The sequence below is a fragment of the Dermacentor variabilis genome, chromosome 7, assembly GCF_050947875.1.
Source record: "Dermacentor variabilis isolate Ectoservices chromosome 7, ASM5094787v1, whole genome shotgun sequence".
NCBI lineage: Eukaryota > Metazoa > Arthropoda > Arachnida > Ixodida > Ixodidae > Dermacentor > Dermacentor variabilis.
The window spans coordinates 108,969,531-108,987,635 of record NC_134574.1 but is presented as its reverse complement, the minus strand read 5'-3'; the positions used below and the strand labels follow the sequence as shown (position 1 = coordinate 108,987,635).

The 18,105-nt window shown below is 47.6% G+C and overlaps 1 protein-coding gene across 1 annotated transcript in view; it reads left to right on the top strand.

Moving 5' to 3' along the window:
- Positions 1 to 6,330: 6,330 nt before the first annotated feature.
- Positions 6,331 to 18,105, top strand: part of LOC142587763 (protein-cysteine N-palmitoyltransferase HHAT-like) — a 50,186-nt gene continuing 38,411 nt past the window's right edge. Inside the window, exons 1-2 of the mRNA XM_075698992.1 lie at positions 6,331 to 6,495; positions 6,642 to 6,733. Of these exons, the coding sequence (XP_075555107.1) occupies positions 6,425 to 6,495; positions 6,642 to 6,733 (163 nt within the window). The 5' untranslated portion in view covers positions 6,331 to 6,424. The remainder of the gene's footprint in view (positions 6,496 to 6,641; positions 6,734 to 18,105) is intronic.

Genomic DNA, 18,105 nt, shown 5'->3' with positions numbered 1-18,105 from the left:
AGTAATCTGCCCGAGTCTGTAGAGGCCGGGTACATCAAGCTTCGTGTTAGGCCATATGTGCCAAACCCCCTGAGATGCTTCAAATGCCAACGTTTCGGCCACAGCTCGCAGAGCTGCCGAGGCCGCCAAACCTGTGCGAAATGCAGTGCCCACGAACACACATCTGAAACTTGTGAGAACTCTCCCCACTGCGTGAACTGTGATGGGGAACATGCCGCGTACTCGCGGTCCTGTCCATCATGGAAAAAAGAAAAAGAAATAGTTACAATCAAGGTTAAAGAAAACATATCTTTCAAAGAGGCACGCAGGCGGGTTTCATACCTGCCCAAGAAAAGCTTTGCCGATGTGACGCGTCAGGGGGCAGCGACACAAAGGCTTCCGGCGGCTGTCCGACCCACAGTCAGTGAGTCGCCAGTTACGCCGTCTGCCCCCGCGGCGGTTGCAGCTAGCGCTGCTCCGCCAACCGAGGAGAAGGGCCCATCGACCCCGAAGGTGGGCGCAGCCGAGGCTGCCTCAACCTCCCAGGTCCCATCCAGCGCTGGCAACAGCCGGCGCAGCCAAATCCCCCAGGGAGCCCCATCGACCTCCGGGCTGGTGGGCGCAGGGGTCTTGCCCTCCAAGGCGGGACTCTCCCTGGTGACTTCTCGCTCGCAAGAGCACGTGTCCGGCGCCTCACAAGAGGCAATGGACACTACACCTATCCTGAAGGCGCATCAAGCGCCTAAGGAGCGGCGAGGCTCCCTCGAACGCTCCAGAAAGGGCAGAACTCCCGTTACAGGGCCTCGAAAGGGCTCTGTAATTTAATCTCTGTAATTTCCATAATCACTACTTCTGTTTCTGTACACACAGCACTTATTGACCTCCAATATGGATACACAAATAATTCAATGGAACGTCAGAGGCCTTCTTAGAAACCTTGATGACGTGCAGGAACTCATCCACAAACACAATCCAAAAGTGCTGTGTCTACAGGAAACACATTTAAAATCTAAACACACAAATTTCCTGCTACAGTATGTTACGTTTCGCAGAGATCGCGATGATGCTCTCGCATCATCGGGCGGTGTTGCCATTGTTATTCAGAAAGGCATAGCGTGTCAACGTTTGCAGCTACAAACGCCCCTTGAGGCAGTGGCGGTTCGTGCTGTTCTCCTCAACAAACTTATCACTGTCTGCTCGCTCTACATACCCCCCCATTACAAATTAACTAAACATGAATTTCAGTCCTTCATAGACGAATTGCCAGAACCTTACGTTGTGCTCGGGGATTTCAATGCGCACAGCAGCCTGTGGGGAGACTCTCGTATCGATGCGCGAGGTCGCCTCGTTGAACAGTTCCTTTTTTCGTCCGGTGCGTGTCTGCTGAATAAGAAGACACCCACATATTATTCTCTCGCAAACAGAACATTTTCTTCAATTGACCTCAGCCTAGTTTCCCCTTGTATGCTGTCTGAACTCGAATAGGAGGTCACCAAGAATCCTTACGGAAGCGACCACTTCCCCATACTGCTAAAAACACATAAAAAAAGAATGTCTACCACAGGCTCCTAGGTGGAAGATCGATACAGCCGACTGGGAGAAGTTCCGAAACTTAACTAATATCTCATGGAATGACATGTCTTGTTTAGGAATTGATGCTGCTGTGCAGTATCTCACAGCCTTCATTATAGACATGGCATCTAAATGCTTATCAGAAGCACATGGCTTGGCATGTAAACGGCGGGTCCCGTGGTGGAACGAAGACTGCAGGATCGCTCGTAAGAAACAAAACAAAGCGTGGGGGTTGCTGCGCGCTTCTCCCACTGCAGAGAATCTAGTCAACTTTAAGCAAGTAAAATCCCAAGGAAGGAGAACCCGCCGACTGGCCAGAAGAGAAAGCTGGCAGAAGTATTTATCGAGCATTAACTCGTTTACAGACGAGGCCAAAGTCTGGAACAGGGTAAATAGAATTAGAGGGCGACAAACATATTCACTCCCCCTGGTAAATACACAAGGCGATACACTGGAAGATCAGGCAGACTCACTTGCGGAGCACTTTCAGAGCGTGTCAAGTTCAAACAATTATTCGCAATCTTTTCTCATATATAAAGAAATAGAAGAACGTAAGCCTTTAACAAGAAAAAGCCGAGAGAATGAGCCTTACAACCGTCCTTTCAGTATTGCTGAATTGAGAGCTGCCTTGAGTGCATGCAATAGCTCTGCACCAGGATCTGATAGAATCATGTACGAAATGCTGAAAAACTTACACAATGACACGCAAGTGACACTACTTACACTTTTCAACAGTATCTGGGACTCAGGGTACCTTCCGACCGCATGGAAAGAAGCCATTGTGATCCCTGTTCTAAAACAAGGCAAAGATCCTTCATCAGTGGCAAGCTACCGCCCGATAGCCCTCACAAGTTGCATGTGTAAGGTATTTGAAAAAATGATAAATCGGCGACTGATCCATTTCCTTGAACAGAACAAAATGCTTGATCCCTATCAGTGTGGCTTCCGAGAAGGGCGCTCCACAACCGACCATCTTGTACGTATTGAAACAAATATCCGGGACGCATTTATACATAAACAGTTCTTCCTCTCGATATTTCTCGATATGGAAAAGGCGTATGACACAACGTGGCGATACGGCATCTTGCGAGACTTATCGGAAATGGGCATTCATGATAATATGCTCAACGTAATAAAAAGCTACTTGTCCAATCGTACCTTCCGGGTGAAAGTTGGCAATGTGCTGTCACGTCCTTTTACACAAGAAACTGGTGTACCCCAGGGAGGCGTGCTCAGTTGCACACTTTTTATTGTTAAGATGACAACGCTTCGTGCTTCCTTACCCCCGGCCATTTTGTATTCCGTCTATGTGGATGACATTCAAATAGGCTTCAAATCCTGTAACCTCGCAGTATGCGAGAGACAGGTACAGCATGGTTTGAACAAGGTGTCAGGGTGGGCAGAGAAAAATGGTTTTAAAATCAATCCTCAAAAGAGTTCTTGTGTGCTGTTCACAAGGAAGAGAGGCCTGGTCCCGGATCCTTGCTTGGAAATGTGTGGACATCAGATACCTGTAAACAAAGAGCACAGATTTCTAGGTGTTATACTCGACAATAAACTTAATTTCGTCCCACACATTAAACATCTTAAAGAAAAGTGTCTGAAAACAATGAACTTATTGAAACTTCTATCCCAGACTACATGGGGTAGTGATAGGAAGTGTTTAATGAACCTATACAAGAGCCTAATTCGGTCTCGATTGGATTATGGTGCCGTTGTGTATAATTCTGCCGCCCCGAGCGCGCTAAAGATGCTAGACCCAGTCCACCATCTGGGAATCCGACTGGCCACTGGCGCTTTCAGAACGAGTCCCATACAAAGTCTATATGTGGAATCAAATGAATGGTCTCTCCACCTACAGAGATCATACATTAGCTTTACATATTTCCTTAAAGTACGCTCCAATCCTGAACATCCATGTTTTCATAACGTTACCGATATGACGTGCGCTACACTTTTCAGCAATCGTCCCTCCATAAGACAGCCTTTCCCGCTGCGTGTGAAGCAGCTTAGCGATGAAATGCATGTCCCGCTCCTCGAGCATCGCTTAATGCACCTAACCAAGCTCTTACCTCCTTGGGAATGGCAGGTGATACAATGTGACATATCCTTTATAAAAATTACAAAGCACGCTCCTGAGGCTGAAATCCGAATGCATTTCCTAGAACTCCAGCACAAGCACTCCTGCGCGGAGTTCTACACAGACACTTCGAAATCAAATGCCGGGGTATCCTATGCAGCCGTCGGCCCATCGTTTTCGGAATCCGATGTACTGCATCCGGAAACAAGTATCTTTACGGCCGAGGCCTACGCATTACTCTCTGCTGTAAAGCACATAAGAAAATCGAAACTTCCAGAAGCAGCGATCTATACAGACTCTCTCAGCGTCGTGAAGGCCTTAATATCACTCAGCAAACATAAAAATCCCGTATTTAATGAATTATATTCGGTCTTGTGCAAAGCGTACTCATCTAACCAGAATATCATAATATGCTGGGTCCCTGGCCATAGGGGAATTGAAGGTAACGTTCTGGCGGACGAGATGGCCACGTCAATCACATTGCAAGATGTTAACCCTACCTCTGCGGTGCCTGTCACAGATCTGAGGCCTTTCTTGCGAAGGAGGCTGCGCGATCACTGGCAACGCATCTGGGACGCGGAAACAGATAATAAGCTCCACCTGATAAAACCACAGTTAGGATTCTGGCCCTCTACTACAAAATCGCGCCGAACAGATGTCCTATTCTGTCGTCTCAGAATAGGACACACGTTTGGCACACATAATTTTCTACTAACCGGAAGTGAGCCTCCAGCCTGTGGTAGATGCGGGGAGAGGCTGACCGTACTCCACGTCCTCCTGGAGTGTCGGGAAGCCGAATCTGAGAGAAAGAGACATTTTCCCTTAGCATATCGGCAGCACATTCCCCTTCACCCATTAATGTTACTCGGCCCAGAACCGCTATTTGACACCAATGCACTTTTAAGTTATCTGAAAGATGTTGTATTGCATGTTGTTAGCCCCACATGTTCGTAGCGCCTCCTCTCTTCAGAGGATGGCGCTGTGATAGTTCTTTCGTATAGCACGTGCCTCTAGGCCCTTGTGTTTCAAGGGCTCCGGCGAGGCAACAGTGCTCGAGCTATTTTAACCATCTCATATACTTTCAATTCTATGTCATTCTTTTACGATGGATTTTAATGTTCATAGTATTCGTCATTAGTCATCGCCATAATTTTATATCACGTAGATTTTATGCACTTTACAGCAACTATTTTTAGGCAACTTTACAGCCAAGTCACATCTCCATAATACATCGCCAACATCACCACTTGTCATGGCGCTCTTTGGCCACATCTGGCCCTTGCGCCATTAAACACCACATATCATCATCATCATCGTTTTAGCTGGCTGGGTTCGGTCTCATATTTCTCGCGCTTGCTTTCGGTTGTGATGATTTGCGATTGTTCCTTGCAGTGACGAATCGACACCGATACGTTTCGATGGAAAGGGTTCTTTTTGGAGACAATGCACCATATCCGACTCTGTACGACAAGACGGACCCCGAATGCGAGGACGCGGAGGCGACACCTAGCAAGTCATTATCATTGTCTCGTAAACCACGCGACGCCGCAGCAGAAGGAAGCGCTCCGACATTATTGTGATCGCAGTGACAACGGCCTTGTCAACATCGTCTGGAACGACGCGCGTTAAGGAAGAAATTCGAAGAACGTAAACACAGCGCCGATCCGTCAGCAGACGAAAGAAACGGCGCGCGACATCTTTTATTTACCTATCTACCTACCTCTCCTACAATAAAGGGTTATCTCTCTCGCTCTCTCTCGCAATAGCATAAAACAAAAAGATTGGAGGCGAGATTTTCACGCTGTCACGTGACTACCACAGCGGCGCACCGCCAGCAGGTGTGGCCGCACTGCCGCTTCAGCGTTTTACCGCCGCTGGCGCGTCGCGTTCCTTTTTCCTCCGGTGTGACCTGGGTGTGATCTGGATGTGACCTGGGTGTGACCTGCTTTACATTCAGTGTTGGCACGCAGTCTGCGATGTAGGCTTTATGGGAGAATGTCGTCGAGCACATCCTGAAAACACTTCACGTTTTCGACCTGCTCTACACGCAGTGAGAAAGCAAGACCACTGAAGTTCGTTTCACGGCTGACATTTTCGGCTCCGCTCACGAACGTCAAAGCGCTTTCAGCTTGTAGCGTAACTGCGCGAGAAGCTGTTGAAGTGTAAATGGGCGCTCACTACGGCAGGACTTTACATTTGAATAAAATAGCTTATTGAGACCGGAAAAGACACTACCACTGACGATATGTATACTCTTGGAGTCTGCGATGTGCTTCTCGCGATACGTGGAAACCATTGTCTACTGCTACTACCATCAATCTTTGCAACGAGTGCATCTGCTCGCCATCCCCGAGCTTCTGACAATTCTTGTTCGTTACTTTCGATTATTTTTTTTTGCTTACGTTTTTTTGCACAGCACTACGAGAAGCACGGGCGTCGAAATTGCTTGATGGCTTCAAAAATGGCTTGATATGACTTGACAGATGGCAAGCTAACGCAGAAATCTTCTTTCTTTCTTTCTTTTTTTTCTTTCTTTTCGTTCTTTCTGTCTTTCTTACTCTCTTTCTTTCTTCCTTCCTCTCTTTCCTTCTTTCTTTCTTTCTTCCTTCGTTCTTTCTTTTTTTGACTATGAACTTTCTCTTCCCGCTGAAAACAAGGGATAATAGATTATTGCCGTGACGTGTACTATGGTGAAATGTCGATCTCCCGAGTTCGAGAGAGAGCAACGAGATCCTCTACACCGTCGCACTTAGAGCCAGGCGACGCGCATACTGAGTTGTGATCAAAAGAAACATGTCACAAGATGGCAGGGCTGTTGTAGAAAGACCGGACTTAAAACCAGAAGGACAAACTGACGTTGAAAGGTAACGAGGCAAGATGCACGTTTCATACTTGTTAGTGATATGTAAATTGGTCAGCGCAGCAACATTTTAAATTATTTATCTTCTCATCATCTTAGCTCGTTCGTTCATACTCGGTGAAAGTGAATCGTGAACTACTCCCATCCTAGGTGGAAATGGAACCGGATGAAGGTGTTCCACTGGGTGTTCGTTGCGTCGGCCGTGATCTACGCCATGTGGAGGTTTTCGATGAACGAAGAGAGTAAGTCGATACAGCGAGTATATATCACTTGTATGTTGGAAACTGTTGGTGGAAAGGCCTAAAGAATCGCTAAACGGAAGGTGTGTGGCCACACTTCCGCTTTCGCCTGCCGGCAGCCAACGTAGTTGGCTGAATCTGGCAACCAAATTTCTCGATACCGGCGTAGTGGACCTGCAGGCAACGCCCACTGTGTCTGCTCGAATCCTACCCCTTCTCACAGACTCGAACATCTGCTCATCTACATATACAGTTGCCATGAAATGCACTTATGCTTCTTTAATGCCAGACATATATTTCACGTAGGCATGAAGCTCCTTCGTGTCAGCCTTTTGAATGACGTCACTGCTGACAGGCGATTCAATCATGTGATGGAAAAGTGCATGCCTAAATAGTTAATCAATAGGGGCGGATCTGGCACTCGTCGAGCGACGCTTGGCGCCCGTGAATCACCTCGAGGTGTTTTAAGAGAGTTCATCAGCCGCGTACCACAGTAGGCTTCTTCACATGCCTGCATCAAACCATGTAGTCAAACAGTTCATTGCTCCGTGACGATAGCACCTGCACGGTGATAACTAAGGGCAAGTGTGGTGCATAGTGTACAGTGAATAGTGACACTGCGGAAACCTTCAAACAGCGTGAAGTAGCAGCGACACGACAACTGTCTAGCCAGATCAGTTCGCTCACCGCAGCAATGACAGGGTATCTGAAACGGGTGCAGTTTGACGATGCAGTACTACCTACTGCACCCTCGAACGGGTGCAGTATAGGTAGTATATACATTTGTCCTAAGCTTGCTTTAGCACATATTTGCCTCCCTACAAACATTTCTTATTAGGTATTGACAGCTGATGTACTGTTTGTAGAAACAAATAACCAAAATATTCCCAAGTTTCCAGGTGACATTATTTTTTGCAGACACTTTACAGACGTCAGTTGATAAGGATGAGTGCACTAGTCTACACGTTCTCCACAGACTCGATCTGTATTATTCCACAGAAAAAAAATGTCTGGGGACTATTTAGAAAACTTTGCTTAGGTTAGACTGCTCCCCTCAACACTTCAGTTGTACCACAAGCCTGCCGAAGTTATGCAAAGCTCATAAAGCTAAAATATCAAACTCAAATCTCAAAACTAACAATCTCAAATCTCAAAATCTCAAAATCTCAAATCTCAAAAACTAACAAAAAATTGTGCTGAATAACATCAGAAACATATATTGCGACGGAAGTACATCTGCAAGGACTCGTTGCCAGCCTCCTAATAGGCTATTTGCACACTTAATTCTTATTATAGTAGTCATAACGATAAAAACTTTCAAGAACTAAAATTTGTACGACTTTGTACACACACGTTTGCCTTCCTTGAGTTATTAGGATAAAAACTGCTTCCAGCAAGGGACACAACGCCCCTATTCCAGGGCGTTTTTTCTGGCCACGCTCCAGCGCTCGCTGAAAGTGTGCCACGAGAAACCGTTCGAACCATCCAAGCCGGGCCAAGTGGGATGTGGAGCTTTGATTGAGGTACTTGGTTGAGGTGCGGCCAGATAGTGAGATATTCTCAAACAAACCCTGAGGTACAGTGACGGTATCGGTCTGCTAAAAAATACAAACGGCCTTATTTTAAAAGTTCCACCAAAATACCTGTAAACGCATCAACCTTCCAGTTCAAGCCGGGAGTCTTTCTGAAGACACAGCCTTCCTAGACGACTTCAAAAGGATTAGACTTATCTGGTATCTGGGTATCTTGTAACCACTTCTAGAAATAAATGGTCAGTATGGTGATTTGTAGATGTTATGTGAACATTTACAATGATATTAAATGATACCCCGGGATGCCGATAATACATAGCAGTAGTCAGCCCCCCCGCACCCCCCCCCCCAACTACGGATATAATAAATAAAGAGAGCAGGTAGTCTAAGAGTGGTGGAATGTGAGACTCTGCGGCGAAACTGTTGGGCTGCTAAGCGGGAGGTCGCGGGTTCGAATCCCGGGCGCAGCGGCGGCATATCGATGAGGGCGAAATGCGAGAACCGTCGTGTACTTAGAATCAGGTGCACGTTAAAGAAACCCAGGTGGTCCAAATCTCTGGAGTCTCCACTACAGCATGCTTCATAATCAGATCGTGGTTTTTGCACGTAAAACCCCATAAAAAATCTTAACCTCTGTGTCACTGTCGCCCCCTGCCGTACCGCCACCAAGAGCCATCTAACTTGGCGGCCTCGCTCTCCACCAGATGGCGTGGAGCGTCCGCGTTTAATGCTCATCCATCAGGGAGCCAAATGCCAAACAGTAAATTCAAAATGTCAAGAACATCTTTAGTTATCAGGTACAATGAGTGGGAAAAAAACTTGGCTTGCTGTAACGTACTTGTAGACCGGAAATAATTGCATTGATAAGAATCAAGAGTTAGTGGAGTGCATAAGTGCTGATTTTAATGGTTCCGGTAATGATGCGGAAACTACGCTATGAGTGAAAAGAATGCCCACAGACAGGATCTATATGGCTATGCCGACAACAACGGGAAGTCAATGCTAGATCTTTGCGAGCAACACGATCTCGTTATCGTGAATACCGGGCCTAAGTGTGAAAGGCAGATCACGTGGGAAGTGAGGAACCATCAATCGAGCAGTGATTACTGTCTGATGACAGAAAGAATTCACAATAAGTTGAGCGAACTGGTCATTGACGACGAAGGGTATAGCAGCATAGGGACTGACCATAAACACATCATTTTGAAAATGGGATAAGCAGTGGGAAAAGAGAGAAAGAAGTGCAAAATGGCCAGTCTTAATTTGAACACTGAGCAAATAACAAATATAGTCACAAGAGTCGAGGTAGAACTCGGCAAATGGCCAAGTAAAGAGTGGGGATATAGTGAGCTTCAAAGCGTAATAACGACAGAAATACGGAAGGAGAAACAACATGTTCGTTGGCAAGGAAAAAAGAAACCGAAAAGCTGGTAGAACAGGTGCCCTTTATCCCCACTACATGTCTACTACATGTACATGGTCAGGATGAAGAGAGCGCTAGAACGAAGTAATATCGGGTTTAATCTCTCATACAAACAAGGGGGTACAGTAATACAGCAGCAGCTTCCAGGTTTATTTTGTGCGGATGATATTGTGTTGCTAGCTAACAAGCAAAGTGATTTGCAACGTCTGGCTAATATCTATGGGCAGGAAGGCGAGAGGTGAGGTTTGAAATTTAGCGTTAGAAAATCCGGTGTTATGGTATTCAATGAAAAGATTGAGCATCCAGTGCGAATACAGGGCCGGGAAATGTCTCGCGTAAAAGAATATAAATACCTTGGTATATGCATAAACGAAAGTAATAGATATATGGAAACACAGGAAAAATACAATAACAGTAAAGGGATAGGTAAGTGCAGCCATAATGAAACACGGAGCGCTGTCGGGGTACAATAGGTACGAAGTGCTCCGGGGAATGTGGAAAAGTGTAATGGTACCAAGACATTGCATTCGGAAACGCGGTTGTTTGCTTGAGATCAGGGACGCAATACGGACTCGATGGCAACCAAAGGTCAGTGGGAATCCTCGCATTGGGCTCTCACGGGAAGATTATTAATGAAGCTCTGCAGGGGCGATATGGACTGTACAAGTCTTGAAATGAGGGAAGCTCGCAGTAAAATTAATTATGGAGAGTGACTGAGGAATATGAAAGAAAGTAAATGCGCTTTGAGAATATTCAGGTATTTGTGTACGAATAACATTGATTCACAGTGGAGGAAAAGAACTAGGAAGCGTACCAGCAATCATGCGGCCTGTACGGCGAGTAACACAGCAACAAAGAACGTCAAACGGAAAGTCAGAGAGGCTGAGATAATCTCATCGCTGGCAGCAATGCAAAAGAAACCTGCAATGAGCAACTACCTAATAGGAAAAAAACGAAACAAGCAAAGAAACAACTTATGATAACTCAAAGGGAAGCTCATCACTTTACGAAGCGAGATCAAGATGCCTTAGAACACGCACTTATAAAGCGAGATATAGGAAGGTAGAAGGAGCATGTGCTTGCTGTGGTAAAGCTAGGGAAACGATGGAGCCTGTTGTATTAGAATGTGAAGATATCTGCCCAGTGGTTGAGGAATCACAGGCCTCCTTGAAGCCCTTCGGTTCAGTGGGGGCAGGGGAAAAGGAAACAACTCCGCAATAGCGATTAGTAAGAGGCGATTGGATGATTGGTGGAAAACAAAGTAGGGAAACGACAAACAACGGAGGCGTTCAAAAACAAAGTGCACAATAGGGGTTCAGAAACTTCGGTTACGGGAATTCATCGCGGATTTCTTTCTTTTATTTTTTTTTATTTCTTTAACATAGGTAGGACATTAGCCAATAAAGTAACAAGAGCTTGGTGGCGCAACCTACCGCCCTGTTCCAAAGGGGACGCTCATAACATCCAGCCATCCATCCGAATAGGAGGGCCTCGCGGCGCATGCGCCGCCGCGCACGGTGAAAGCGAGGGAGCGCACATAGAAGCACCAAGGTCGATTCAAATAGGTCGCGAAGCTTCGGGCGAAAAGCGGTTCAGTACAGATTGTCACCGACATCAGCATGGGGGGTTATGGGAGCAGCGATTGAAGCGCGACTATGTTTGGAGGGAACAAACATTGGAAAAGAAAAACGCGTTTTTTAATTCAAGCGAGACACAGTTAGATTCATTCAACGAAAATAAAATTCCTAGTCATTTTTATATATTCGTGACGAGTTAAGAAAATACAAGTTTAATTTTATTATTATTAATAAATGCATTTATTTTCAGCGCCCATCGCTACAGGGGGCGTTGACGTCACAATCAATCGCAATGCAATGCACGTCTTGAAATGGGCAGAAAGGCGCACTCGTAAAGTTCACCTGTTGAAATACGCCCCCCTCACAGTTTGTGCTTTCTTGCTTGTCGAAGTTTGTCTGAATTTGGTGACGTGGGTAGCTTCATCGCTTCTTAATCTGTTCAGTTAAAAGGAGTGGGTTACGACCGCCAGATAATTGTGTAGTTGTTTTCGTGAGACTGCGCTGGCCGATGGACTTGGTATCCGACAATAGGATCAGCACTCTACACCTAAAGCTTTCGTCGGCTTCCAAAGAAAGTATGTTCTGTGCAGGGATGCGATTTCGACAACCGTACGGCTGGCATCTTCCTGCATCGCTTTCCACGCTGAAAGCTCGAAACGCCCATCATGTCGAATGGCGGGGCATTTGAATATATAGCTCCAAAGGAAGGACAACAAAACAAATTTCGCGCCTTCGAAAACAAAATGACGTCACTTCTGCTTTTAACGGACATGGCGTCACATTATTTTTTCTTCCGCCGGAAGTGTTCCCACCACATACAGATGGCGCTAAGCCCCATGAACCGCCGATGGACCGCCATGTTTTGAACGTATGGGCTCCTATGGAAGCTTCGCTACCAGGTATATTTACCTTGGAAGCACTCTATAAACTTTGGGGGAGGGAAGTGTTGTAGAGCGCCAAACACTTCTGAGCGCGCTTGTTCGCTGTCATCCTTGAGCGCACGCCGAGGCGAAAGTGGTGCGCCGGCTTCAGGGATCCCGATGCAGTGGCGGGCTTTGAAGAAACCCTCGCGCTTCGCGGTGCATCAGTGCGTACAAAGCGTAAACGCCGGTGGAATGCAGACGTTCGTACGATCTAACGTCTGGCGCAGACAGCCTCGCCGGCGGCGTTCGGCGTGTTATGGCGCGACCAGCGGGGGAGTAGAGCATATCATCCCTAACGCCGAAGCTAGTAGAACCGAGCGCATCGCGTGCTGGATGGCTTGATGGCAGTATGCTGGCCCGCTGGTCGGGTTCACTGATGAGAGCGTGCTGAGTCTGCGCATTCGGCAAATGAAAAGAAAGTCCCAGTTTCCCCTGAAAGGCGAAGCACCGATTGTCATAGCAAATTAGCAGACATCCATACGAAGTGAGGATAGTACATTCATCGGCCATATCAACTTGTAAACATTCCCTTGCTAAGTAAATTAACAAGCCAGCTGTCTGCGCGCACGGCAAACATGTAGACATCCCACTCGACGATCACGGGCACTCAAACGATGGCTTCAGGAAGCGCGGCCGCAGCAGCGAGCGAAGTGATCTATCGCTTCAACGCAAAGTGAGCGCCGAGCGCACACAGCCCGCACAAAGCTAAAAGCCGCTGACGCATCCAGATTCTGGCCCCAACGCAGATCGCCCCGCTCTTGTGCGCATGCGCTGCGTCAACAGCTGAGCGCCCCGCTGCTGTGAGCTATGTTCAACGTGCCGAGCTATAACAGGGGAAAATGTTCGGCGATTCTGGCGTTGCAGGCGTGACGTGCCAGATTTCGCCGGCTGCTACCTGGCAGGATGAAAACGCCAGACTATAATTTGACCCCGAGGAATTGGTAAAGTCGCGCATGTAGTCCGAAGTAGTGTGAGCATGCACACGCTACGTCACGTTGACCAGAACAAGAACGTCTATAATAATAATAATAATAATAATAATAATAATAATAATAATAATAATAATAATAATAATAATAATAATAATAATAATACTTGCCACTAATAAACACATTTATTCGGTCCCGCCAAAGCCATTGAAGGCTTGAACGGGAGAGCCAAGCAGGTAGCAAAAGCACACACGGTACGTTAACAGAATGTTCGAGAGCTTTAGCTTGACCGCCATTCCGGTAAATGCAAGTGGACTGGGCGTATTGGCGGGTAGGTGGGAGGCGTAAATGTGAGCGGCTTGACAGGTGCAGCCACCTGGTGACGCAGAGATCAACCAGCCAAAAACAGAGCTAACCCTGCATCAACCAAGTATATTCTACTTCGTTGCTGATGTAAATCTTCCGCAGCGGCAAATCGTGACACAATTACAGCTCTGCGAAAATTTAGGCCAAGAGCGAAAAAGAATAGAGAGAGACAGAAAAAGAGAGAGAGAGAAAATGATGCATAGAAAGGCAGGGAGGTTAACCAGAGGCAGTTCCGGTTGGCTACCTTGCACGGCGGGAAGGGTGAAGGGGGAATAAAAAGAGAAAGAGAGCGGAAGGGGAGATAGAAAGAAATAGAGACGAGAACAACCAAACCGCGTACACTACAGAGCGGTAGGGGTCGGCGTTCTTACAGTCTATCGTGAAGCCCCGCAGACCGCAGGAACAATAATAACGCGAGTTAGGCCTTTAGCGTGGCTGTTCTGCGGGAATACTGACCTGAAGCTTTCAGTTCAGATAGCGGACGATTGTCTAACTCGTCCAGTACTCTGCGCAGCACTTGTCTCTGAGCACTATATCGCGGGCAGACCCACATAATATGTGCGAGCGTCTCATCGATGTTGCATGCGGCGCAAGTGGGGCCGTTGGCTATTGCAATAAGGAAAGCATACCAGTTCGTAAATGCAACGCCTATCCACAGACGGTACAGCATAGTCTGTTCACGTCGTGGTAACCCAGGCGGTAGCTGCACCCGTGTGTCCGGAGACAATGAACGCAAACGACAGATGCTGAAAGCGTTCGAGTCCCACAGAGGCAACGAACACCCGTGAGCAATAGTATACGGACCACGGGAGCACGTGCGAAACTGCATCGACGCGCCGTCTACCGACGCGGTGCCTGCTGTCGAGAGGGCCGCTAGATCAGCGGTGCGCATGCACGGCCCATCATATCTGCTGGCCTGACATGCAGCCTTGCCTGACGTGGCTACTGTGCTCGTAGACTAAACGTCCACTGGGCGTCGTTTTCTCGGCTCCGTCGCGTAAGGGCCATTGTTTTACGCAGCGGCTGGGCTGGCACGCGCGTCCGCCGCGCTTCGTTTTCATTCTTTTGTGGGGGGGATTATCGCGCGCCGCACTGCCTTCCCTGACGCCTTCAGATGACTCGCGCAAAATGCCTTTCTGCGACGTTGTATTATCTCGAACTCTTGCCGTACCGTCTGGAACAACGTGGCCACCAAAAGCGGCCTTCAATCCTTAAAGAGTCGGGAGATCGACACACTTGCGCAGCCAACGTAACCGGACGCGGCCAATGCGCTCTGACCTGCCCGACGTCGAGATGGCTCTGGCTTCGTCCGCGGGTTCGCCGGGCGGACTGCAACGACCCACAATGCATTGCGCGAAGAAAAAAAGAAGAGGCGCCCACGCCTCTTCGACGATGTCTGGAGACAGCAGTTCAAAGCAGCGCGAGGGTTGGCGATCGTTCTGCGCATGCTCCGAGGAGAGCAGCTGGCGGTGGACGCGTCGAAGTAAAGAGGGAGTGATATTTCGGCTATCACAGCGCAAGCGGCGTAGCGTTACTGGCCCCACGCAACTCTCGCCCAGACGCCGAGTACGTCACAGGCAACGCGCCGCGCCCCGTCTGAAGACAGCTGTCGACACAGAAGAGGGGAAACGCAAGCGCCCCGAGGATGCGTGCGTTCAACGGGCCAATGAGAGCGACGTTGCGCATTAAGCACGCGCCAGGTACGCCAAGACGGCAGCAGCTCGCGAGGCCCGTATCGTCCAAATTCGTAATTCGTATCGTGCCCGACAGGCGCCCTAGGACGTGGATCGGTGTTGGGGGATCCTAACGTTTAAGAGTAGCCCAACGCAGGAGCGTGTTTGCCGAGACTTCTGAAGGGTAGTGTCTGAAGAAGAACGAGTGTCTGCTGTGTTGGATGACCAATAAGAGCCAATAGGCATCATCGTAATTGCACGTGAAATACTGTGTGATTAAGATGCGAATAAAGTGAACGATACCTTTTAAGTGACACAAAACGGCGACATATAATCTACTTTTAGTCATGAATCACTTGACCAACCATGTACGTCGACCTTCTCTTCTTTAGCCTCGACATTGGTTGATATTTTATTTTTCAGCTCGGTGTCATAATCCGCTCTCTAAGCTCATGTGGCGGTTGGCTTGATTCTAGCCGGTGCTCGTACGCAGGCTTTTAATTTATCAGTGTTGGCAGGATTTCTCCGTCATGTGCAATTCCACAATGCTTTCAGACTTGAGTAGAAGTTCCCTCAAGCAGTAGCGTATGGGACTTATTATCTATCTAAAAATGCGCTCGGACTAATTTGCATGTTGTTACAGTGATGACAATGACTGTATTATTGTAACCTGCTACTTCCATCGGCATAAGCTGCGTGTGTCACCCACCGAATGCTGACTGGTGTATAGTGAAAAACGCAAATCTTTTGTGTTAGTTATCGCCTTAGCATAGATGGCAAGTGAAGGGAAATTAATTTTTTTTTCCGAAGAGAGATAAAACTTTATTATGCCTTTGATGAGGTCCAGGGGTTGGGGGGGGGGGGGTTGGGAGACGAACTCCCGTTCCCCCCCCCTTCCTCAGACGATGGCTAGTCCTTGCTTTCTGGCGGCGTCGTCAGCCATCCGGACGGCCCAGAGCTGCTCCTCTGAGTCCAAGCTGAGCAGCCGAGTCTCCCACTGCTCGGCCGTAGTTATGATACGTGTAGTGTTAGTGCGGAAGGTGTTGGTGGGTGAGGCTTTGGGGCATTGCCAGATAATGTGATCGAGGTCAGCGCGGGCCTCACACGCATTGTAGTTGTGTGCTTCAGTGCATGAAACGACGTTTTGTTCACAAATTAATTGCAACGCCAATGCATTTCTCCGCAAAAGTTCGGGAACTTATGGACCGTATAGCACAAAGCTATTCCAATATGTTTTTATTCCAATTTAGTGACGTCAAATTTGCGTAACCGCCGACGCCAGCATCGGGCGGTCACCTGCACGGCTGTCTGAACAAACTAATCAAATGCTCTCCTCGTTCATAGGAGGTCACTTTTGTTTGCTTGAAAAACGAACATTTCCTGCATTGAGCGGCTTGTCTTATCTAATTAGCTCACAAGAGGCGAGGAGCATGCTAAAGTTGAGAGGGATTCAATGGAGCTGAGTCATAGCACTGAATATAGACAACCGGATGAAGAAGGTTGTGCCGGCGTCTGCGATTGGTCCGCTTTCTCTTACTTAGCTTACGATGGCTCGTCGACAATCGCGGCAGCATGCAACGGAAGCTTAAGAATGAGGCTAAAACGGGTCCTCAGCAAAGAAGAGTTGTCAGAATGAGGTCGTAAACATGCCGAAAGTTCTCGAAAACGTTACACGACCATGCGAAAAGTTTTGTTACACACAAATAAACCCATGCTTTCCGGCAGGGGCGAGTAGCGAGTGCCTGGGCGATCGGCGGCAGCCATCTTTTATTCATTTCGTAACGGGGCAGACTGCAGCAATTTTGACGAAAATTCAGTTTTTTTTTGCATATTAATGCATCTTTAACGCGTACACGTCACTTTGACGCGGTAAGTTTTTGCGGTATTGTGGCATCTCGTGAGAGGCAGGTGAAGTAGGTGCAGACCGAAAACTTTTGACCAATAGCCGAGGGATAATGGAAAGAGGCGCCGAATCAGAAATAACTATATTTTTTTTGTTCGGTCAAATTATGCATAATCAGTGTGTACACGTCATATCAAGTAGGGAGCTATCGCGGTTTTCGCGACGTCGCGTGACAGACAGGTGAAGTGAGGGTGGTCCAAAAAAGTTTTTGACCAATCGCGGTGGGCTGATTGCAGAATTAGAATAGAAAAGTTTGGAATAGTTTTACGTTATAGCGCCCTATATCTCGAAACTGATGTCATCTTGAAAATTGGTTCCAAGTGGATCCACCTTGCGAACTCCGCGGATATAATTTGTAAATTGCAATATGGGCCATAATGTAAGTAATTAAAAACTTAATCCGTTAATGTGCAATAAATAGTACATTTCGCCTCTCAATTTTTTGCGCATGTATTGTCCTCCGCTTCGAGTACACGAGCTCATGAACTAGAATTGTGATATCTGCCCCAGGCAAATTTTAAAGATTTTTGAAAGTGTTCGCTGAAACACCCTGCGTTTATATATACGTATATATGATTATTCTTAAAAAGAACAAAAATACGAGAGCCCGATACTTATAGACATGCTGAAACCACCTAAATCCACGCGCACTTTTCCTTCCCTCGTTGTTGTTTCTTTAATGCACTTGGCATATCAGAGCCAATATTGAAGAACAACTTTTAGCAGCACGTTTCCGCCATCACTCCCCAAATTTAACAGACCGCAGGCGCTAACGCTACGCTTACTACAGACGCACATGTACCCAAACCCAGCCAAATTACACGTTTTCTATCTCGACTCGCACCCCAGTGACACGTGCCCCTCGTGCGGAGACACGGCGACACTCGCACACATGCACTGTCAGTGAAGAAACGCTCTCCCCGACTCTACCTCAGACAAGTGTGAGAAGTGCCTCATACGTTTACTACTCGCCGACCAGCAATGGGCCGTCCAGCAGGCCCGCGAAGCGGTCGCCAGGAACTCCCTGTCGGTCCCTACACGTGGAAGGC